The sequence below is a fragment of the Urtica dioica genome, chromosome 1 (assembly GCF_054948205.1).
Source record: "Urtica dioica subsp. dioica isolate 48M chromosome 1, U.dioica_male_clone48M_v1_H2, whole genome shotgun sequence".
NCBI lineage: Eukaryota > Viridiplantae > Streptophyta > Magnoliopsida > Rosales > Urticaceae > Urtica > Urtica dioica.
Window position 1 is genome coordinate 4,721,976 of NC_142756.1, and position 23,845 is coordinate 4,745,820.

The following is a 23,845-nucleotide window of genomic DNA, read 5'->3' on the forward strand; positions in this document are numbered from 1 at the left end:
CGGAACATCAATCCTCTCCGGGACGGCAAAGGCGGGCTGCTCATACATATGGAGAAGCCTTACGTGGGGCAAGACCCTCTTTGATAAGGGATCGAGATGGAGAGTTGGCAACGGTGAAAACATATCTATCTACGACGACAGGTGGATCCCATCCCCGAACAGCTTCAAGATCCAGTCCCCGCCGAAGCTTGATCCCCAGACGAAGGTAAAAGAACTCTTACTTCCTTCAGGTGCGTGGAATAGGAACCTTGTCCAAGAGTCATTTCTCCCCTTCGAAGCGGACCGCATCCTCTCTTTGGCAAGACCGAAGACTCACAGCAAGGACACTATATCCTGGCACTTCGACAAGGAAGGACGATACACTGTGAAAAGCGGCTATTTCCTAGCCATGGAGTCTCGGGAAAATAACAGCAGCGCCGGTTCTACATCGTACGGGAACGATTATTTTTGGCGGAGAGTCTGGAGCCTCAAACTCCCCCCAAAAATTAAAATTTTCCTTTGGCGAGCACTACAGGACATTATTCCAACCAATGGCAACCTAGCCCACCGGCACATCCCTATCTCGGCGGCATGTTCTTATTGCGGTGCACAAGATGATTCTTCGAGCCACGGTCTTATTTTCTGTCCTCTCGTCGAGGCTGCGTGGGAAAACTCGGCCTTTGAGCAGTTTCGAGATCGCCCCGGACGACACATTCGGGACATCTTCCTCGACGCCCAAGAGTCTTTGACGGCCCATGATGTTCATCTTTTTGGCGTCTTTCTTTGGGAAGTGTGGAATCAGCGGAACAAGGTTGTCCATGGAGAACCACGAGCTATGCTTAAATCTGTGTTTTGGAGATCGGTCTCACTGCTAGATGACTACAATTTATTCTGCAGCAGCTCATCGTCTCACCCCCCTTACCCGGACCCATGTGCCTGGTCCCCGCCCTCCCTCGCGTAATGGAAGTTGAATGTAGATGCTGCGTACCCTGAAGATGGCGATTCGATGAGTCTCGGAGGTTGTTTCCGCGATCGTAAAGGTACGTTTATTGCTGGTTTTCGCAGAACCAGAAATAAGCCCCTTCTGTCTTGGGAGCGGAGCTTACGGCCATCCTGGAAGGCCTAACTTTCGCGGAAAAATGGAATCTCCTACCCTGTGAGATCGAATCAGACTGCAAAGTGGCTATCTCCATCCTCCGGGGTAAGAACAGCCGGGACAATGAAGAGGGGTTTATTATTGACGATATACGCGCTTCGCCAGGCTTTGCGACTTCTAGGCTTCGTTTTGTCAAGAGAGACGGCAACAGGGTTGCCCATATTATCGCTCACTGTAATTCCTTTAAGCATATTCCTGATACTTGGCTAAATGACCCTCCAAATTGTATTCATAATAGCCTGAAGACCGATTTGGCTTCAGCTATAGTTTAATAAAGTCTCCCAGTTTTCTGCTAAAAAAAAATAAAGCTACAATAGTGATTTGAACTTGAATTAAATTTTCAAAAAAACTAATAGAGCACTAACTGACCCAAAAAAAAAACATCTTTGGTATATCCCGAAATGAAGCCTGAGTACTAACCAGCAATGTGATATCCAATTCCTATTTTTCTCGGTGAATCTCATGCTAAGCTTCTTCGTCATCGCTACAAGATTCATCTACATTTATCTTGCAAGCTTTTCCACCATCGAGAGACATTCGACAGAGAAAACTTGAAAACGATTCCCCGGCTCCGTTGCAAATCCTCGTCAATCTCAGATAAGCATCGTCAGTTAGAACACCCGAATCTTTCAACTTCCCTACGACTCTTTCGATCCCCGAAACGTCTCCTCGCTCTTTCAAATAATCCAAGCATTTTCCCAACGTCGCGTGATTCGGCGAAACGTTTTCGCGGCCGATTGAGAGTCCGTTCTCTAACATCTCAACGGCTTCATGTAACTCCCCATTCTCAGCGAACCCAGTTGCCAACAAATTCCACGAGCCAGCCGACGGAGATTCCCCTCCTTCCACGACTCGTCTCACCAAAGATTCCGCCTTTTTCAAGAGACCATTCTCGCAGTAACCACGAACCAAGCAATTCACCACCCGGGAATCGTATCCTGTGCTACGCTCCGATTCCCACTCCTCGAAAATCTTCTCAGCACCTTCGATATCCTTTAGCTTCACGAGGGAAGTAATCATGGAAGCGTGCAGTCCGTCTCTGTGCTGATGTGGCACTTCGCACGACTCCCAAAGCCTGAAAATCTCGTCCCTTTCGCCCGCGTTGGCGTATAGAGTCACGAGATATCTAAGCACGGTTTTCCTCTTCCGGGATTTTGTTTTCTCGGCTTCGCGTTCGAGCTTCCGAAGCGCCTCCAAAGCCTCTTCCTTCATTCCGAGTCTCAAGAACCCGTCGGCCGCGATCGCGTAGAGCTTCCAATCGACGATCGGGTTTCCCATAATCCTCGCCACCTCGGAAGCATCGCTCGCTCTGATGCGATGCGACATCAGATTTCTGAGAGTGAACTTGTCGCGAGCGATCCCCTTCCGTTCCATCTCTTCCAAGAGCTCGTCGATCTTATCGTCGTCTCCGTTCTTCGAGTAGAGGTTGATCAGCGCGTTGTAAGGGAAAGACGTGTCCGCCAAATCTCCGTTCCTCATTTCGTTCATCGTGGACTCCGCTTTTTCGACGTCGTTCTCGTGGACGTAGCAGTTCAGGAGCGCGCCGGACAAGCTTCTCGAGTTTTTCTTGACCGAGAGCGTGCTGAAGAAATACTCTGCGCGCTCGATCCCGTGGAGTTTGTAGATCAGTTCCAAACGAATCGCTATATCCCTCGGGGATAGCTCCATGAACCTGCTGTCTGTCATCCACGTCGATACCTGAAGAAAACAAAACTGAGATAGCTCTGCTACAATTTCCACATTGTTTAAGAAAAAAGATACAATCATGCGACAGATATTAATCCAAAGATATCTTGAGGTTTCTGAGGCGTTTCCGTTTCAGTGATAGTTTACAACAGTACAGTCTCTTTACCCTAGATATTTTTTGTTGTGCGAACAAAGTCACAAATGAACCAGGAAGCTATAAACCAGAAGAGGACACATGAAAAGAGCAAGACATTTTTCCCGGGGAAAGCGAGGTAAGAGTCCGAGAGCGAATTCGAAGACAAGAGGCGAGGGATTCAAAATCGAGAGACAGAGAGAGAGAGAGAGACCTGAAGAGCGTGATGGTATCGTCTGAAGTCTTTGAGGGTTCGGACGAGCCAGCCGAGCTGAGACTTGTGGACTGGTCGACCCTCGGTGACCCATTCGCGTAGCACCGGAAGAACGGAGGCTTTCGGGTCTCGAATCGATTGGACTCGCTTGAACAGATTATCAGAATCAGAAGAAGAAGAAGAAGGTGTTTTTGGAGCTTCCGAGGAGAAAAAGGAAGTGAAGATTCTATAGTAGTTGTAATGATTGCGATTGCGAAGCCCCCCAGATTCCACGACCTTGCTCAGGAACACCTTCTTCATTTCCCGGGACTATTATGGAAATAGAAACCTGAGTGTTTTGTTTTTTTATAAATCAAATATAAAAGCTGTAGATCACACAATGCATAGTGATCATGAAAAATTGAAAACCGAGTGTTTCGTTTTCTAATAAAACTCTTATCTTTTTCAACGAGCTTAATACGGTGATGGTGCGCATTCAATATTAGATCACACAATGCATAATGATCGTGAATTGCGGTTTGGTTTAGTTTTCTAAAAGTTTTTAAATTCTGATTCTAATTTTTAAATTTAAAAAACAGATTTAAAATTACGTTTCAGAATATTTTAATGTTGTTTGATTATGTTTTCAATTCAATTATTTTTAGATTTTAATTTAAAGCTTAAGAATTATAAGTATATAAAATAAATGAAATTGAAAACAACTTCTTTTTTCTGTTTTCTAATTAAATTTCAAAGCAAAAAGAACATAATTCCAAATCTGTTTTCTAAATTAATAACCAAACATGTTTTCTAATTGTGTTTTCTAAAATTTATAATTAGAAAACAGAAAACAAGATTGGAAAACTAAATCAAACATGGACTAAATTAATTCAAGGTTCGCCCTACTGTTACCGTTATCATACCGAGATTTCAATTTCGGGGGTAAACCGCTTACCAGATGGGAAATCGAGGGATATTCAGACAAAAAAATGGTATTTAGATAAATATTTTACAAAAAATATTTTACAAAAATAAACATATTTTTCATAGTTCATACAACAAACACATGATATCAATTCATCATTACAAATCATCATATTCATCATCAAATCATCATATTAAACTCAAGAACATCATTAACCATCATTAAACATCATAAGCATATTCATCTCAAGAACATTCACTCAAGAATATCATAATCATCATATTCATCATCTACAACATAAAAAAACTCAAATTCGAATTAAAAATCAACATTTTAATTCGGATTAAACCTAAAAATACATAGAAAACCATACAAAACAACCAATAAACTCATATGCATTGCTCAAACCATTGAAATCATGGATTAAAATAAAAAATGATAAAAAAATGAAAAAATCCAAATATTGGAAAACCCCCCGAAACTTACCTACCGAAAACCAAGGAAAGTTGACAAAAAAAACTTGCGACGAACGAAAACACCGAAAAGTACCGAAAAGCACCGGTAAATTGGAACGAAAACAGTAAATGTCGAACCGGTACTGGTATTCTCCGGAAAAGCGGTTTCCGGTTGGTTTCTCCGAAAAGTCAATCCTTGAATTAATTTCGATAGTAATTAGAATACCGAGATATGGGTAGCATTTCTTGTTAATTGAGATATAATCATGCCTGTGATATCCTTTACTTTTATAGAAGTTTACAATGACCAATTATCTAAATTTATGTAATTTATCTATACCAACCGAACAGTTTCCATCCTAAGCGCTTGGGTTTGGGTGGCGCGAAGTTAAAACACAGCTATAGCCTATGTCTATATAATTATAAACATATATAGACAAACAGAGACACTATGAAACAATGATGATCTGATAAGGGTCACGAATTCATTCACGAATTCATTTACAGTGGAAATGTGTAGCAGATATACGTGCCTGTGTTTTACAGCAAGTATTTACAGTGCACGATCTCATTGTGTTACTTATTCACAATGGCTAGCAGAAGCATTTGTCATCGCAGCAGATTACTGCCCAGGTTAAAAGTTAAATTTACAGGCATACACAATTCTTATAACTCAAACTCCGCGAACTCCATAGAAACGCAGAAACTTCAACGGTTTCACCGTTTCCTGTGATAAGGCCTCTAATTAGCATCATGAATGAACAAATGGTGCAATTTAATAATGAAAAAAAAAAAAAAAAAAAAAAAAAAAAAAAAAAAACCTGAATATTGTCTCCAGATTGGGTAGGGAAATAAAACCCCGTCGAGCAATTTTTCAATGCCTCAGGACTCTTCATCCATTCTCTCCGTGCGTCACTCACCTTTATCTTGTACTTGAACATCTGACACAAGAAAAACAGTCACGCGAAAGTAGAGTTTTCTTTAAGCTCCCAAGTCCAAACCAATTCCGTTTTATAACGTGATAGTTATAACTCGGTAGAGAACATGGAAATGAGATAGAGTTACATACCTTTGAGAGTGGGACACTTGGCTTTTCATCGTCTCCATCTACAACTGTTCCAGTTCCCTGGCACTCGGGACATATTACACCACCAATCGGTGTCCACACAGGATTTATGGCAACTTCGTTCTGTACGTTATTGCTTTTGGACGCAGATTTTCTGCGAGACCTGCGTTTAGATTTAGGAGCTTCTGGCTGCTTAGATATAGTTTCTGCCTCGCAAAGAAGTATCCAGTGTATGACACAGGAGGTATGAAACAAATGAAAAGCCTGCGTGTACAAAATAAAATTAAAAAAAAAAAAAATCAACAAGCAAATTAATATGATGAAACTGGCAAATAACGTGATAGTTAAAACAAACGTAGGGGATCAGAAAGAATAGAACGTTTGACCGGCCTAACCCACAGGGGAGATTTATTCAAAGTCACAACCTACCTAGACCAACCCCCTAAAGGAGAGGGGGAAAAAAAAAAAAAAAAAAAAAAACCCTCGCCATTGCTAGGGTATAGTCCCTTGATCCCCCGCCTGACCCCACACCATTGCTAGGTTCCTCTAGAGGGGCTTAAACTAAGATACTCTTGGAAATAAACCAAGTGCCTGACCACTAGACCAACAACTCTTAGATCACTTATTTTGTATTTTTTTTAGTGAAAAATACCAAGCTCCTTATATTTAGGGTCCACTCACAAAAAGAGAACAAATTGCATTCAAGTAAACAATAAATTAACACTAAATCAAGCTAATAGAACGAGAAACATAAGCAATTAGTCTTACCCCATTCCCGTTTCGGCTACTGCAAGCGAGCTTTCCATTCTTCACATTCATAAGAGTTGCTACATCTTTCCCAGGAAGCATCTTGTGTTGGCAGATATCACACATTCGTTCAGCAGCAATTCGCTGCTTCCGTCTCAGCTCTCGTCTCATTGCCTTGCTAGATATGAATCTGGAATCCAAAAGCTGACCGTCGTATTGGTGTAACATCAAACTTGATGTCGTAGAAGTCGAGGAATCATCCCCAGCTGAATCGTAATGGTTATCCGAGCCTTCATTAGAATCCTTCGGATCAGATAGCAGTTTCGTCCTTTTATTATTAGACCCTTCACCATTCTGCGTTTCTCTCGAAGGACTAGAGCAGAGCAATGATTTCACGTCATCAAAAAAACCCACCCTGCCTAAATTGAAATCGTTATAGCTGAACGTAACAACAGCGAAATCATGCTCGGGGACCTTTGAGAAGTCCTCATCCTCGTCACTTCTTTCACCTAACCACTCACACCATATTCTGCTAATATCATTATCCTGGAATCTTGCAGATAGTAGCCCGTACCCCAATTCCTTTGCTTTCAGATTAGTAACTTCGCTCCCAACACGAACACCGGGGATCACCATGGCATCATTCTCTTCAACAGAGTCTAGATCTTCATTTTGATTGTCAAGCTGCTCGTTAACCTGCCCATCATATGCTACTATAGCAAGACTATGACCATTCTCGTGAGAGTCCGACAGCCTTCTTTGGTTTCCATTCGAGGCAACAGTCTCTTCTTCATTCTCAATAGGATTACTAAAGAAAACAACACCGTCATTAAACGGCCACGGGTTCGGTCCCAAGAGAGTGACCTTGGCAGTTGAAAACCTCTCGTTGTGAAGACTACCATTCAGGTGATCGAACAATACGGAGTCACTGTAACAGGGTGCTAAACACAAGGTACAGAAGAAAAATGACTTCTTCCCATCTTCTCGAAGTTCGACATAGATGTGCCCTTGAGACCTCACGTTACGAAGAATCGTTCGTTTCGCCTGGTCCTTCGAATTACAAGCAGTAGTTTTCTTTGGAAATGCTAAAGCATTCGAATTTTGAAACCCTAAAGTCACTCTTCCAGCCATCCGCAAGATTACAGGTCTATATCCAAAGCTCTTTCTGAATCCCAGATAACAATCCAAATTCTAGTAGATCTTTAGTCAACAAGGACAAGAAAGTTAATACCGACAATCCGAGCTAAGGGTAGCTTAAAGAACTCCCAACCAAGGATTCACTAGATTTTCTCATAAGTGTTTAGCCGAATTCCAATTCCTCTCTTAACGTCTAAGAGGGCTATAGGCACAAACAATTCACAGACCACGCGTAAACCTCAGGGCGTCCAAGTACTACCGGAAACCCTAAAATTCAATTCCGACAGAAATTTGACAGTAAAATGAAAGTCGCCAAGAACCAACTCACGCCCTAGCAAATGCCTGCCAAAATATCACAGTAACCCTATATTCTTGTTCTCAAAATCTTCAGAAAATTCAGTTCAAAGAAGAAAATTTCGTACACACTAACCTCGAAAACAAGAAACCAGCTTAAGAAGACCTGAATTTAGATATTCGCGGTATACTAGGTATCAAATTCTTCGAGAACCGCGGAGTTCGACCGTCGAGAAGTAGTGCGTCGAGAGAGAGGAAACGAAGCGCGTGGGAACACGAATCTTCCATAGCCATGTCCATTTCCTCGCAGACGAGCGGAATTCCAAATTCAAAGGGAAAAAAGAAGAAGGAAAACAGAGGTAAGTAATCTCTGTGATGTTTGCTTCGTGCCAAATTAAAGAGGGAACCGAATTTTTTGAGAAATTTTTTTTTAAAATAATTATTTTTTAGAGCTATTTTACAATTTTACAGTACACGAAAGGATAATGATCCGCGAGATCAGTCGAGGCGGTGATAGCATGTTTAAGAGCTGATTTAGTGAGACCAATCTCAACCGTTGGATTCAAGAGATCGATATTTCGACTTGCGATGTACGTTGGATGAGGGGGTTAATGGCAGAAGAGTGGTGCGGTCTGGAAACTTTTTAAGTTGGGTAGTTTGGAAGTTAAGATAAATGTTTTTTAATTCCTAAATAAATACAATTGTAAAACAAATTAAATAAAGCTTCATTGGAATATGCCAGGGATTTTATGAAATGCGTAGGGGTTTTTTTTTTTTTTTTCGTAGTTACGTGAGCCACCTGGCTTCTGGTAGGTGTGCCATTTTTTTTTCTCTCTTTTTATGTTAAAGGAAAATGTGCGCTTTTAGATATAGTCGATCTAAGCCACATCAAACGTTGCAATTGTAATCTAGCCAACGTTTCATTTAATTTTTTAATCTAGCCAAATTTGATGACGTGTCTTATTTATGTAAGATGGTATTTACTATATTAGCCTTGGTTTGGTTTCAAAAATACTAACCCACGTTTTGAAACTTGGGTTTATAGCCGAATTTTTTATATTCGGTTTATATTTCGAATTTTAAAAAAAATTATATATTTGGCAAAGTTGGTTATTGAGCGTTTATTTCTTTAATGAACATTATAGCCGTGTAAGCAAATACAGTGTAAATGTTTGTAAATTTTTGTTAATCTCCGTTGCTTTGTTAATTTCTGTTAATTATGGTAAATTTACATAAGTGCAGGTAGAGCCGATTTCTTTCCTTTCCTTTAATACGCATTTAATATGGTATTTTTTTCCAAATTTATTTTCTAATTTTGAACGGGTCATGAGTAATTATGTGTATTCATTATCCTGTTTGACTTATTCAATCAATAAATATTTCATTTCCCTTTTAATTACATCACCGAATCTCCTATTATGAATTCAAAAGGCTGAAATTAAATTGTTGTATACAATATAAATACGTGTATATATTTCAAATTAAAAAAAATCTATATTTGGCAAAGTTGGTTATTGAGCGTTTATTTCTTTAATGAACATTATAGCCGTGTAAGCAAATACAGTGTAAATGTTTGTAAATTTTTGTTAATCTCCACTGATTTGTTAATTTCTGTTAATTATGGTAAATTTTTTGTGCATTTATTGCATTACTGGATTCACACGCATAATATCAAATAAACCAATTTTTTTTTTCCAAATTTATTTTCAAATTTTGAACGGTTCATGACTTATCTCGTGTATTCATTGACGTGTTTGACTTTGACTTATTCAATAAATAAATATTAGCTTTCTCTTTTAATTACATCACCGAATCTCCTATTAAATTAGCTAAATATCCAATTAAATTGCAAAAAAATATGAAATTAATTAGCTGTATACAATTCAAACCGGTCAAACGTGGGCTAGTGCTTTGATCAAGTAAGTATAAGAAAAAGGGTAAATTAGGTATTTTATATCCGTAAATTTCAGTAAATGGCTATATTGCAAAATTTACCAAACGTTGGCTAGATTCCAAAAACCATGTTTCAAAATGGCTACGTTGCTAGTTTACCCTATAAAAAAGAAAATTGAACTGGATTGTTTCATTTTTTTTTAACGGTAAGTATTTATACTTTCTTTCACATTTGTTTTCAAATTAATAATTTTTAATTTTATGTAAATGTGAGACATTTTTAAGAGAAAAATATGAAAAGGACATAAAAACCTATTAATCTCAAAATAGGAGAATAAATGTCATTTTTCTCAAAATATATGACTCTCTAAATATATAGTCATATGAAAACTCAAGTTTTGTCGTATACCCAATCTTTAGTAAATTTGAAGTAAATAACCATGAGATTTTATTAACAAAGAAAAAAAAATGGTCTATTAGGTAAATAGTCACATTTACAGTTTGACATTGCTAAATAGTCAATGTTTCGTAAATTTTAGGTAAACAACAACTTTCATATATTTACAGACGTAAATTATAAGTAAATAGTCACTTTCATTTATTATGTCACGTCATCTTTATGACTATTTACCTAAGATTTACGAAACGTTTGCTATATACCAATTCCAAACGTTTTAGTTGGCTATTTACCTAATTTTTTTAAAAATAAAACAATAATTGTAAATAACTATCAGACTCCAAGGGGCATAAATGTAATGTTAAAAACGTCTAAACAATGTCATATCACATAATGGTTATTTAGTTAAAATTTACAAAAGATTTGTTATTTAGCAAATCTTCAAATTTTAGTGGTTTAATTACTTAATTTATTGCAAAAAAATAAATTCTTGTGATTATGATACACTAAGATTGCGCGAAAACAAGGAGGGTAGGCAGGCTGAGTTCGGGAGCCTTATAGAAACCATGAAGAAGCTTGTGCGAAATCTGTGGACAAATTTTTTTTTATCCCAGCAAAGTTCAATGAACTAAATAGCGGATGTTCGATAGTTTCTATTCATGAATACTTTGGCGAACAATGATCAGAATGAGCTTCTCGTGTATCAAGATGACAAGCACACAAATCGGACAAACTTAGTCCAAGTGTACTAGTGTATCATTCGAGTTAGGATACGATTGGACCAGCAGTACTATCTTAGAAACAATATTTTTGTGTTGATGCATAAAATGAATAATAAATTTAAAAACACACAAAACGGGGTCGTGTATTGTGAAAAAAATAATATGATAGACTCTCATAAAAGCAATAACATATTTACCCAAGTGATTTGTAAAGAACGGAAACATAGAATATTTGATAGAGCGAGTTAATTTACCAGAGTTTTGTTAAACACCTAGTGTCTAAGGTGCACCATTTTGAAAAGCAAGAACAAATCCTATACCTCAGCAAAGTCCATAAATACCAAGTTTCTCTTCTTAATTAAGCACGACTTAAGAGATCATCTTCAACTCTTTAAGAAAATACTCTTTACACTCAAACGATCCATAATTGTTACAAAAATTTACCACGGCCTCTCATGCTCATTCTCTAGTTCTCTCTTGGATTCTCAAATATAGAGAAAAAAATGCAATTTGATGTGTATTTATTTTGAGTGCTCCAAGGCACCATTTTCATAATAAGAACTATACCCATATGTAAATTACGAGTGCTCTACTATTTTAAGTCATTTTCGTGAATCAACATCGAATAGATACCCAATCACTTGAAAAAAAAACATCTCACCTTGAGTATTCTGTGAAATCGAAATTAGATTTAGAATCTACATGATGACATAGGGCGATGCGTTTCCGTCCATGAACAGAGTTGTACAAAAAAGGTGACATGTAAGTAATGATACCACGTTTGCTTCATGTGATGAACACTGGATGGAGAAATTATTATGATTCATATTTGGACTTAAATAATTTGTCACATGCTAATCGGTTAGTAAAATAAGTTTGGTAATTATAAAATTTGATATATAATATGCTTTAACAAATTAATATAAAATCTTAGTTTAAGTAATGATTCTCCTACATGAAAGCTCACCCACTTTTATAATTCCACGTTAAATTATCAGTGGGGACACGGACTCTCAAACAACCAATGCTAAATTAATATAAAAAAAAAATTGGTTTGTGTTATTAGAATTAACACGGTCTTAAACAAAATGTAATATGTTTGTATAGCACTTACGAGTCTTACGTGATCCTTGTACTTAGATAATCACATTCATATGAACTATTTTTAAGATATTGCATATCAAAATATCGGGGAATGTATCAACATAATTGCGTATCAAACACCATTGTATAGAGATTATGAAAACTAAAGTCCCCCGTATGAAAATATTTCAATTTAGCCTACAAATCCCTCCCTCCCTATATCTTCATTTAAATTTGGTTTAATGTATGGTTGCGTTTATATTTTGCTCCTATTATTTATAGCAGATTTGAGCGTATTCTTAAATTAAGAAAGAGGTTATGAATTGTTGACAACCACACAAAAAGAGATCTGCAAAAAAGAATATCGGTTCTGACATCTAAATTCTAAAACAAGAATATAAAAAATCAATGTCTTCATGTTACGTTTTTATTTTGCTTTTATTTTAAACAACGTGAATATTGCCTTAGGGAACGCATCCGATTTTGAATACGACAATCAAAGGTATATATATATCATAGTAATAACTATATCAAAGGTATATTGATCACATAATGAAAAATAAAATATCAAACGTATGCGATAACAATTCTATTTTAGCGAATATAAAAAAAAAATTACAAAAATAAAGAGGCGTCTAAAGAATTCGAACATGACAATCGAACAGGAGAGAAAAAGAAAATAAACAAACGACAAAATTAAAAAAAAAAAAAAAAAAAACATGGAAATCGAGTTACATGATGAATAATAATTAGCGTCGCATGTTCTTGACCTTGTGCCAGCCTTTTTTGCAGGACGCGCCAACGATCTTCACTCCTTTCTTGAACAGAATCTTCAGTTCCTGGGCTCGATCTTTCACTTTCTCAAACCCACCCATTTTTTTTTTTTTTATGACGAGCGAGAGAGAATAGGAACAAGAATAGGGTTTTGGGACTTTTGAGGGGTTTTTAATGTTTGTTTGTTAAGTTTGTTTGTGTGGGATCTGGAATTAGCTGGAAATGACAAGAGAGAATGAATGGTGGGGTGATTTTATTTTTGGCAGCTCATGACTTTCATTTCTTCTTTCTTATATTTATTTTGTTATTTTTATTATTCTTCACGGTTAAAAGCCAAATGCTTCATTGGATCCAACGCAGAGCTTGGACACGTGGCGATCATCGAGCGAAAGTTAGGGGATAGGGGAGGCGCTTGATGTGATGTTTGATGGTTTCCTCCGGGCCAGTGGGAGGTGTCCACGTTGATTGCGGGAGAATTTATAACTGTTGGAGAATTTGATGGTTTTTTTTTTTTAAGATTCCATAGAGAATTTGGTGTCAATCTCTTAATTTTTTTAATATTTTAATTATAATTTTATTTTATTAAAAAAATTAATTCAATTAATCGGAATAAATTAAATTAATTGTTTATTAGATTATTTAATTTAATTTATTTCGACTTGTTAAAATATTTTTTTAATAAAATAAAAATTTTAGCTATTTTTTAAAAAGATAACGAACTATTGAATACTACGGTTTCAATGGTGCATTTTTTTTATTAATATGAATGGCTGTTTATTTATTTATTTTTTATTTCTATATTAGTCCATTTTCAATTAAAGGGCCGGAGTTTTTGCCACGATTAACGAAAACCATAAAAACGTAAATATATAGCTTTAATCCCAATCGTATATAAGTCATTTCAATTAAATAAAACAGTTTGATATTGCACTTAGTTTACTTTGGTTTTGTATAAAATTTCAGCTAAATTTAAAAAAAAAATATATATATATATATATATATATATATATATATATAGGAAATGGCGGCATAAGTGCCCAAAGTTTTCGGGTTTTTACACTTATGTACCCAAACTTTTTTTTTTTTCGCGGCATAAGTATCCAATGTCGCTTCTCCGTCACGCTTTTAGTGTTTTGGACGTTAAATGTTGTTTTGGACGTTAAATGTAAACCCCGAGCCACGTGTCTTCATCGCTGGATTTATACATTTTTATCTTTTGTAAAAAAAAATTATTTTACCTCGGATCGTCTCCCTGACCGGCCGCCGCGCATCGCCATGGCCGCGATCAAGCTCGACTTCCCCGTCCCCGCCGGGCCCACCAGAAGGTAACCCCGCCGCCACGCCCTCCCGGCTCTCCGGTACCTCTCCCGGCTCCCCACAAACCTCTGCAGATCCTCCACCACCGCCTCCTTCGCCGCCGCCTCCATCGCCACCGTCTCAAACGTCGCCGCGTGATCGAACGCCACCGAATCCCACCACTCCCTCGCCGCCACCGCCGTTACTCTTCCCCTCCGCCGCCGCCACGTCATCATCCTCGCCCTCGCGTCCATCATGATCGCGACGACGGTTTCTTTATTCCCGGCGGGATTTATCGTGGCCTTGAACGGCCTCCGGTACGTCTCCGACGAGGGCTTCGTATCTGTCGGAAAGAAAGCGGCCCTCGACAACGCATCTGTGGCCGTCCCCGTCTTAGCGACGCTGCGGTACTTCCCGGAGGCAGCGGCGCGGAAGTACTGCTTCGCGGTGCCGGCGGAGGCGGGGCGGCGGTACCTGGTGAGGACGACGTACTTCTACGGCGGGTTCGACGGCGGAGATTCGCCGCCGGTGTTCGATCAGGTGCCGGCGGAGGCGGGGCGGCGGTACCTGGTGAGGACGACGTACTTCGGCGGAGGCGGGACGACGTACCTGGAGATTCGCCGCCGTTGTTTTTTTCATTTCAAAATTATTTTATTTAAGCAAATCAGTCGCATATATTAACTCAGACATTGTAGGATGAAGACACGTGGTTCGGGGTTTACATTTAACGTCCAAAACTACATTTAACGTCCAAAACACTAAAAGCGTGACGGAGAAGCGACATTAGATACTTATGCCGCGAAAAAAAAAGTTTGGGTACATAAGTGTAAAAACCCGAAAACTTTGGGCACTTATGCCGCCATTTCCTCATATATATATATATATTTTTATATATATATATATATATATATATATATATATATATATATATATATATTGTAGGGTTATTAGTTAACTTATACATTGTCTTATATTTGTGCATAAAAGTGTAGATACTTTGTTTCACAATGTCTTGTTTTGCAAGCTTTATCATTTTGTTTAATATTTTATGATTATTAATTGTAAATAAATATAAAAAATATTTTTATTTCAAGAGACGTGTATTTATTTTTATTTATATATTTTATTGAATGCTTTACCATTTGTCCTTATATTTTTAAAAAATTGTAGAATAAGTAAGAAAAATAAGAGATATAGCAGCAAACTATGGAGTTTGCTGTGTTGTATAAGGTTCTATTATGATTAAAAAGAAATTACGGTTCCATCAACTATTATTTAGTGATAATATCCCAACTTAATTAATTTCCGCTAGGTTCACCGAAACTAAAAGAATTTAACTTTGTAATCTAAATTATAATTAGATTTTAGAAATTTGTAAGGCTAATCGAATTTATGAAACAAATTAATATACTTAAGTTTCAATATGTATTTTTAACTTGTAAGTTTAATTTCCATCACTCTTAAAGAAGTCAATATAATCAAATGGGTAGAAATTATTTTTAAAGTATCTAAATTTAACAGTGGTTAAAGTTGAATTGATTGTTAACGGTCATATTTCCAAAATTTGTAAGAGTTGCTTTTGTAATGATTTGAGAATATGTGGATACATAATTGAGACAGAGTTTGCAGGAGAGAGAGGGTAATGCTTAAGAAACGTTTTAAAAAAAAAAACAGTGTTTTGGGGTTTGCTTTTTAGTTATAGAGGATAATAACTAACTCTATTAAAGAGTGTGATATGTTAGAGCTTTTATCTCAAAATTATCACGCATGATATTCATAAACTCTGGTTAATATCAAGTTTTTATTTTTTTATGGGTGATTTCTAGCACCAAATTTCTACAATTAGGCTGGATACTTGTTTGGCCTAAATGAGCTCTTAAACTATTAGCTATTACTGGACGTCTACAATTTTAGTTTCACAATGATGGCATTATTTTTAAGAATAAATTGAAACCAAAAATCGGATAGATGTCCGAAGCGTAGATGTCATAAATCGAAGGATTACAAATCTGGGAATGAAATGGACTCTATTATTTAGATGCTTGTTTTATTTCAAATTCTGCATTTCATTCACATAACTTCGATTTATGGCATCTATACCTCGGACATCCTTCCGATTCTCGGTTTCAATTTATTGTTAAAAATAATGCCAACATTGTGGAACTAAAATTGTAGACGTCCAGTAACGTCTAATATAAACCGTGTAGAGTTCAAGAATTGTTACGGGTGAAGTGAAAAGTTATTTTACAACTTTCACAATGGAAAATGAAGGCTCATAAAAATCAAATTCAACGGCAAAGCTCAAGAGATCGACTATAGTCACAAGTTCACTAGCACCCAAGTCATTTAAGACTTCTTACAATCTTTGTAACCGACCACCTAATCGACCTGAATTCACTCGAGAACTCTACAATGGACAATTCGATCTTTTCTATCTATTACATTGAAAAACCTCGGTATTACATATATTTAGCAAAAAATTGGCTACGTAAGTCACATAAACTATAAGAATTGTAAATTAGTCAACCTTTGATAAATACTTTGTAAATAGCCAACTTGCATACGTGGCAGCCTATTAACTACTTTTTTTTTACATGTTTAGCTGAGTTAAATAAGTCTTTTATTAATCTGTTAATAAGTTAACTTGGCTATTTACAAGAAATTAACCAAAGGTGAGTTATATCCCAATTCACTATAATCGTGTGGCTATATAACTTAATAATTTGCGTTGTTTAGAAAATCGCATCAATAATTTGGCACTTAAAGGAGAGACCACCAACAATCATGGTAGACTACTTCCATGAGAACATTACCAACGTTGTCGAAAGACTTGCCCACGCGGTAACGGACAACTATAACCTTGTAAAGCATCGAGTGCGAATCTATGCTTAGAAATTTCTTGTAGCTTCCCAAGCTCACTAAAGTGCACACTCTCAATATATATAATTTATGTGGCTCCAAATTCCAAACAAATAATTAATCGACGGAAAGTAAAAGAATGAAACACGAAATTTTACTTAGGCTATTACTAAATAATGTCCTATGTTTTGCTTGGAGAATAGTTTCACTTACAAAAATCAATACGAGATTACAGAAATTACGAGCTCTCACACTTTCTATTTTCTCTTCAAGTCGTTCAATCTATTTTTCCTTTCATTCTTCTCCCACCCTCTGCCCTCAATCTCCCCTTTTTTCTTTTGGTTTTCACAGTCACATCTTCCCTAATTTTTCTATTAAAATTTCCGACAGAAGGACTATTATTGAAATAATTTATTATTTTAGGGGTAACCGTTGTTATGTATTTTTTTTTTAAAAAGGAATCGGTAATCTAATTTGATACTCAGTCACTTACTTTAATCATGCTGCAGCTGAGCTAAAATTCTATTTTTAATCTATTTTGACCTTATCGTATGAGTATATAGTGACAACAACAAAAAAAAACATAACATATTTTTCCATCTTGTAGATTGCAAGAAAACTATACCTATATGGTAAACAGGTGCGAAAACAGCGATTGAAAAGATTTAATGCCGAATTGTTGAACATATACTGATTTACATGAAAAGAACATCAATGAACACACTCTAGATTGTGATTTGTAATCCGTATACAACAAATCAAATGCAATTTTCAAACGTAGTACTTTACGGCTTATAGCAGAGAACAATTTCCTTGCAAAGACCTTCATGATATGGCAGTTATAATAAGTGTCATTGCATTGTAAAGGGAATGTATTACAATTGAAGAAGCTAAGTTTCCTGTCCAACAGTAAGAGCACCCAAAGACACACCCAATGATGAATAACTGCACGAAATTCTCACCGGAGAGGTGTGATGCGCTAAAAACCGCAGAGCTTATGAGAACTGCTTTTTGCCATTGCATCGTTGAGGAAAGTGACCTCAATAAGAACCCTCTATACACAGTTTCTTCTAGAAGCGGAGCGACGACGCAGTATACAAAAACAATGCTAGCTTTTGAAATGTTGTTGTTGCCCACAAGTATCTCCTTCACTGCAGGGTTGTTCACTGCCTGAAAAAGCGAACAAAATTCCGAATTCTATAACACCTTTGATCATAATTGTTAGGATTTGAACCCGAAATCTGACCTAACCAGAAAATAATCAAAGAAACGAATGGTAAATAATACATAGATTTACAGTGGTTCATTGTCAATGCGAGAAATATGTCCACTTTACCGCTGCGAGTTTCACTATAACCTTCACAATTTTCTATTGCGCTCTTCAAAGAACATCGATGCCCAAAATATAAATAGAGAAAAGATTAGGGGTAACGTATACAAGTCCAAACTTCCCAAACTAACCTCCAATAATTACCCTTACAAGTGTGAATTCTTGTCCTAAGGTCTTTGTATTATTGGCGATGAATTGGGTTCCACAACTTAACAATAATTACTACTGAATTTGAAGGGGACCTATAGTTTGTTGCACGATTCGAGATGACTTAAAAGAACAAATCAAGAGATTTTATACTAGAGAAGTTTATAGTGACACAAACCTTGGGCTCGAAGACACCGTCCATAATAAATGATGTGGTGAAAACAAGTGCAAAAAGAAACCCGAACCCTATCGCCGATGCCAATAACCAGTTCCGGTCGTTCAACGACTTGTCTGGTTTGAAGAACAAGTCTTCAAAGACGCGTCGCTGTACGGCTGTGAGCTTCAGCAGAGTAAAAGTCCCCGCAAGCTCAATATTTTGAGCTACAAGTAGCGATATCGCCTGAACTAAATTAAAAGGAAAAAAAAAAAAAAAAACTTTGATATAAGAAAATTGAATGTGTAAGAAAAAAATTCTCGAAAATAGACTCATTTGTTCACCCGAGTCTGTGGATCGAGATCATGTTGCTGCAATATTTCAGAAGCAATATTTATCCATCCGAAGCTCAAAGGAATGTGCAAACTGAGCATGTAAAAGGCCATTGTGGTCCACAAATCCCCAGAGTCCCAAGGAAGACTATCTTTGGACAGAACCGAGAAACTCTGTTCCAGAATTCACATAACAAATCAGAATTCTGCAATTGTTATCAAATTGACCACATTTATTATACCTAGCTCGTCTATGTTTGATTCTTTCCTGGGAATAAATTGGAACAAAATCAGGAGAGGGTACAGAAAGTTTTAACAAGATTTTGAATGACACTCGTTGAGACAAAATGCAAAGGGATTATATTATACGATACCCGAGAAGAAGCATTCTGGTTTCTGGAGCAAAAGCACTTGACATTGAAGTTGACGTTGGAGGAATAGAGAAGAGCTCGAGATGAGGCCTCTGAATAATTTCGCGACTGTCTAAATACCTGCGGTGTTGGATACGTGAAAATGGCATTTCCGTTGAGCAGCTTTGCTATCATCTTCTCAACTTTTTAGCGTTTTCTCAAGCCATTGATGTACTCTTGTTTTAGAGTAAGATACAAAAAAATCTAGAGATGGAATTGGAATTGGGAACACCACACTATAAAATTTTTATTTTGATTAATAAAATATATATATAGCTACTTAGAAACATGACTGTAGTTATCTTCTTCGTTTGTAAATTTTTCTACTTACGCGTCTTATATTTTTTTTGAAAATGCTCTTACGCGTCTTATAGATAAAATAAATATCTATATCTTATTTATGGATAATTAAATAATTATATAAATAAGAATATTTTAGCCACCCTCAGCGAGTAAAAATAATGACTTCCCGTCTGCAATCTTTTTTTAATCAAAGATACTTGGCTCAGAATATATATTTTTTTTAATATTTTTTTTATATAGCGTGTAAAGTAAACCCATAAATTACTTGCTTTCAATTGGAGCAATAACAGGAACAGGATGAACGGAAAGAAGAAGAAGATAAGCAAAGAAGAAGCAGAAGTTGAAGATCTTCTGAAATCGGTGGAAGACGATGTGCTCCTAAAACTCTCTGTCAACTCTCACATGTCCCGAGTCTCCCCAAATTACATCGACTCCGATCTCGATCGCCGATTCCGCGCCCTCAAGTCCCAGCCTTCTTCTTCTTCTTCTTCTTCTTCATCTCCGAACCCTAAACCTCCTCCTCCGCCGCCGGATCGTCTCCCCGCCGCCGCCGCCGCCGATCCGGAGCTCGAGGCAGTCCTCGGAGACGACCTCGCCGCCAGATTCGCCGCTCTCAGGTCGTCCGTGCCTAACTCGGACGCTGTCAAGGGATTGGGGGATAAAGAAAACGACGACGACGACGATTACGATGAGGATGATGAAGTGGAGAAGCTAATCCGGTGGGCCAAGGACGCCGCGCGTTTGGATCCATCTCCACCGTCCGATGACGAAGACTATGGCGATGCTGATACTGATCAGGATGGTCGTGATAGCGATGACGATGATGAGCATGATCTTCGGCCGGTAAAGTGAATTTTTATACAGATTTCGACGTGTTTGTGTAATTGATGTTTTTCGTGCGTTATTGATCAATCGGGAGACTTTTTGCCAAGTCGTTGACTACTTTCGCACCTATAATGCGACCATCGAGGATCTTAATCATCGATCAAAAGAATAGAATTTGATTTAGTTAATGTGTGAGATCGTAACATTCGTTGGCTTGATTATCAAGTATAGAAGGAAGCGTTCGAGTTTTTGTATCAAACTATGCTTGTTTGATACACAAAACTATGATTGTTTAATTAATTAGATGAAAAGAATTAGATCGCTGGAGGTGGAATTAGAAGCGGAATGATCTTCCAAGTATGTTGAGCTAAGATAGGCGTCGGAAAATACTTCGTATCAATCAAACATAGGTTCAGGCCCAAATTCCTTTAACTTGCAGTACTAACTCTTATCTTAGGAAGTTTTTAAGCATAAAAAAACTGGTAGGTGAGGAAATACCCCATCAAAAATTATAGTTTGGCCACCCTATTTTATCCCCAATTTAATTATTTTTCTTTTTGATAAAAAAAGAAAAAGAAAATTCTTCACTTTTTACCTCCCAACTTGTATTTTTTAGTTCCAACTCCTTAGGTGCCATAAATAATATTTCAATCTCATGAATCTAACCCAACTGTGATCGAGCACAACAAAGGTTTCAAACGTCAAATGAAAGAAAAATCAAAAGTTTTGGCAATGCTTTGAAGCAATAAGGAAGGCAAGCAAAACCAATCCCAGAGAGTGGGAAATGTGAACCATTTGCTGGGGTGATTTGTGTCAACTAAACCAATACCTAAAATCTTGCATCCATGAGTATCAAAAGTCGTTAAATCAAGAACAAAGAGAATCGCCACAACAAACAATCTCAATCGCAAGAGTCATGTTAGGATGCAAATTTGAAGCAACTGACATCCAATGATGCAAAGATGCACCAGCGAGGTTTTTTTGCATCCAAAAACTTGAGACAAGTAAATAGGAGGATTATGCAAAACTGAAAGACGAGCCACGATAATGCTCTGTAATGAGTTGCAAGGATTTAGTGAAGGGGATGGTTTTTTGAGGTATAGATATAGAGAATGAGTGAGTTCGAGAGCGAAGATTAGGTAGCAATGAAGCGATAAATTTATTTGAAAAATAAAATGGCTATAGTTTCTTAATTCGAAATTGATTTTTTTTTTTTACTTTTTTTTGTGTGTGTGTGTGTGGAGATATTGTTACTGTTTGACATAGTTTTGCCTTTAAAAAAAAAAAAAAAAAACAACTAATTTTCCCAAAAATTATAAAAATCATGCTTTTTAATTTTAATTTTAATTTTTTTTTTTTTTTATATTTTGTAAAAGCACAAAACAGTTGGGCTTAAAAAAAAAAACAACCAAGCTTAATAAACCGAACAAAACAATGGAGAGAGCCAGAATATTAAACATAGCCATTATGATCGAGTGGTTAATAAATTTACAAAACAGGCTATAACAGAGAACGGCAAAAACGTCGTCGATGGCCTCGGAAGGGATTGTGGAGCTCCAAAGAAACGGTCCGAAGTGGTCAAACATAGTGGAAGCCATAGTCAAGCTCGAGAGAAAGATTTTTCCCAAACACGAGTCTATTGCAAAGTCTTTCGAAGATGAACTCAGAAAAAAAAATAGCGGTTTGCTTTACGTGGAAATCGGCGGTGAAGTTGTGGGCTATGTCATGTACTCTTGGCCGTCTTCTCTTCTCGCTCTCATCACAAAGCTAGCAGGTAATCGCTCTTCAGATTTTCCGATGATCACCGGTTCTCAAACCACGCACACTAACTGTTCGACGAATTTCCCAACAGAGAGTCTTTGAACGCTTGTTGACTTCGGTTCTGTCTTTCTATGCTTGCAGTGAAGGAGAATTTCAGGAAGCAGGGGATCGGAGAAAAGTTGCTTAAAGCGGCCATGGATAAATGTAGAACGAGGAATGTACAGCGTATATCTCTTCACGTGGATCCCCAGAGAAGCCATGCCATGAATCTTTACAAGAAGCTCGGTTTTGAAGTTGATAACCTCATTCAAGGTTATTACTCTTCTGACCGAGATGCCTATCGTATGTTCTTGGATTTTGATTCCCAATAACTCCCAGATTTCCCAGATTTTGTTCTTGGATTTTGATGCCTATCGTATGTTTTTTTTTAATTCAATTTTTGTTTATTCGCCGGTCCGGTTCGGTTTAGACCACGGTTTTAAAATTTTAGTCCAGACCGAACCACTTATATAAACAAATCAGACCAAATCGGACAAGTGAAATTATAAATCATTTAAGACCAAACCCTTGGTCTAAAAACCAACGGTCCGGTTTGATCTCTGGTTCCACGGTTTTTTTGCACAACTTACGTGATACATTATGTGTATTCTACGTGATACACAATGTACGTTATACATTCTGTATTGTACATGATATATAATGCCCGGTATCTTTATAAATTGTATCCAGTTCTGTTTGTTAAAAAAATCCGTGATACATAATGTACACTGTGTATATTTTACTTCATTTTAACTTGTACATTATATAAACATTGTGTTTCGATTTCAATGCTGTCCTTTTTTCCTTTCGGTCGAGGCAAAGGGTTTGGCCGGTGGACACATTTTTCAGTGAGAAGTTTAAACAAAAGAGATATCTGAGGGAATTTGTGGATGTCGGAAATGTCGGAGAGATTCTTAGGTGGACATTGGATGAGAATGTCTTGCCAACCAAGATGGAGCTAATAAGTTGACTTGTTAACTAAATAGTTACATCGATTAGTGAAAATGTTCTTAATTTTCAAAATTTTAAAATAAATATATCTAAAAATAATTAAATGTTTCAGTATAAATTCATTTTTTATGACTGTTTGGACGGCCCTTTTTTTCTTATTACTTTTCATTCAGATATATAGCGTATAATTTATTACATTGAATATTTAGGCACAAATTAAGATATCTCACTGTGTTTTATTTGCCATCACACAAGATGAGACCTCACAAGACGAGGTAGTGTCACATAAACTAAGTCTTTGGAGAGAGTTTGGTGGGGCGTTCTGTGCATAGCGGCCAGTTGAGTAAATTAATGAAACGGGAAGGTTTAGCAAAATAAAGAAGAAGAAGAAGAAGAAGAAGAAGAAGAAGAAGAAAGTGAGCGCACAATACATTCTAATCCTTCTCTATTAATAAAATGGAAAAAATTATGAAAATAACGGTTTTGGGTCAATATTTTTCAAAATAGTGGTTATTTTAAATCATTTAAAAAACAATGTTTTCTTTTTAAGTAAAAAACAATTAATTTCCTTATAACTGAAATTGTAAACTATAAATAACATTAAACATCAAGTAAAAAAAAAGACTATTTACAATTTAAAAAACGCTATTTTCATAGTAAAATTATTAAACATGCAATTATTACGATAAAATACAAAACACGTCTACCAAAAACCGTTACGACAAATCAAATAAAATCCACTTTCCAATCTAAATTAAAATATTAACGATAAAGTAAGATTAGCTATCCCATTAATAT

At 36.8% G+C, this 23,845-nt stretch overlaps 5 protein-coding genes across 5 annotated transcripts; 2 read left to right on the forward strand and 3 right to left on the reverse strand.

The window, feature by feature from the left end:
- Window positions 1–1,419: 1,419 nt before the first annotated feature.
- On the reverse strand, window positions 1,420–3,574 carry LOC149406618 (pentatricopeptide repeat-containing protein At2g20710, mitochondrial-like). Its single transcript, XM_089608253.1, has 2 exons — window positions 3,169–3,574; window positions 1,420–2,833 (listed from the first exon to the last, which is right to left on the reverse strand). Exons 1-2 carry the CDS (start codon window positions 3,466–3,468, stop codon window positions 1,601–1,603), a joined length of 1,533 nt encoding a protein of 510 aa, XP_089464379.1. The 5' UTR covers window positions 3,469–3,574; the 3' UTR covers window positions 1,420–1,600.
- Window positions 3,575–4,974: 1,400 nt separating this feature from the next.
- Window positions 4,975–8,235, reverse strand: LOC149406619 (acyl-UDP-N-acetylglucosamine O-acyltransferase). The gene is made up of 5 exons (XM_089607804.1): window positions 7,908–8,235; window positions 6,362–7,819; window positions 5,597–5,857; window positions 5,349–5,468; window positions 4,975–5,254 (listed from the first exon to the last, which is right to left on the reverse strand). The coding sequence occupies exons 2-5, from the start codon at window positions 7,469–7,471 to the stop codon at window positions 5,201–5,203; spliced, it is 1,545 nt and encodes a 514-aa protein (XP_089463930.1). The 5' UTR covers window positions 7,472–7,819; window positions 7,908–8,235; the 3' UTR covers window positions 4,975–5,200.
- A 9,215-nt stretch (window positions 8,236–17,450) lies between these two features.
- On the reverse strand, window positions 17,451–18,927 carry LOC149406620 (CAAX amino terminal protease family protein). Its single transcript, XM_089626516.1, has 3 exons — window positions 18,771–18,927; window positions 18,451–18,672; window positions 17,451–17,965 (listed from the first exon to the last, which is right to left on the reverse strand). The coding sequence occupies exons 1-3, from the start codon at window positions 18,870–18,872 to the stop codon at window positions 17,621–17,623; spliced, it is 669 nt and encodes a 222-aa protein (XP_089482642.1). The 5' UTR covers window positions 18,873–18,927; the 3' UTR covers window positions 17,451–17,620.
- A 777-nt stretch (window positions 18,928–19,704) lies between these two features.
- On the forward strand, window positions 19,705–20,452 carry LOC149406621 (uncharacterized). Its single transcript, XM_089607810.1, has one exon. The coding sequence runs from the start codon at window positions 19,769–19,771 to the stop codon at window positions 20,321–20,323; it is 555 nt and encodes a 184-aa protein (XP_089463936.1). The 5' UTR covers window positions 19,705–19,768; the 3' UTR covers window positions 20,324–20,452.
- LOC149406622 (Acyl-CoA N-acyltransferases (NAT) superfamily protein) lies at window positions 20,140–22,781 on the forward strand. The gene is made up of 3 exons (XM_089607814.1): window positions 20,140–20,314; window positions 21,796–22,070; window positions 22,199–22,781. The coding sequence occupies exons 2-3, from the start codon at window positions 21,827–21,829 to the stop codon at window positions 22,426–22,428; spliced, it is 474 nt and encodes a 157-aa protein (XP_089463940.1). The 5' UTR covers window positions 20,140–20,314; window positions 21,796–21,826; the 3' UTR covers window positions 22,429–22,781.
- The last annotated feature ends 1,064 nt before the right edge of the window (window positions 22,782–23,845 follow it).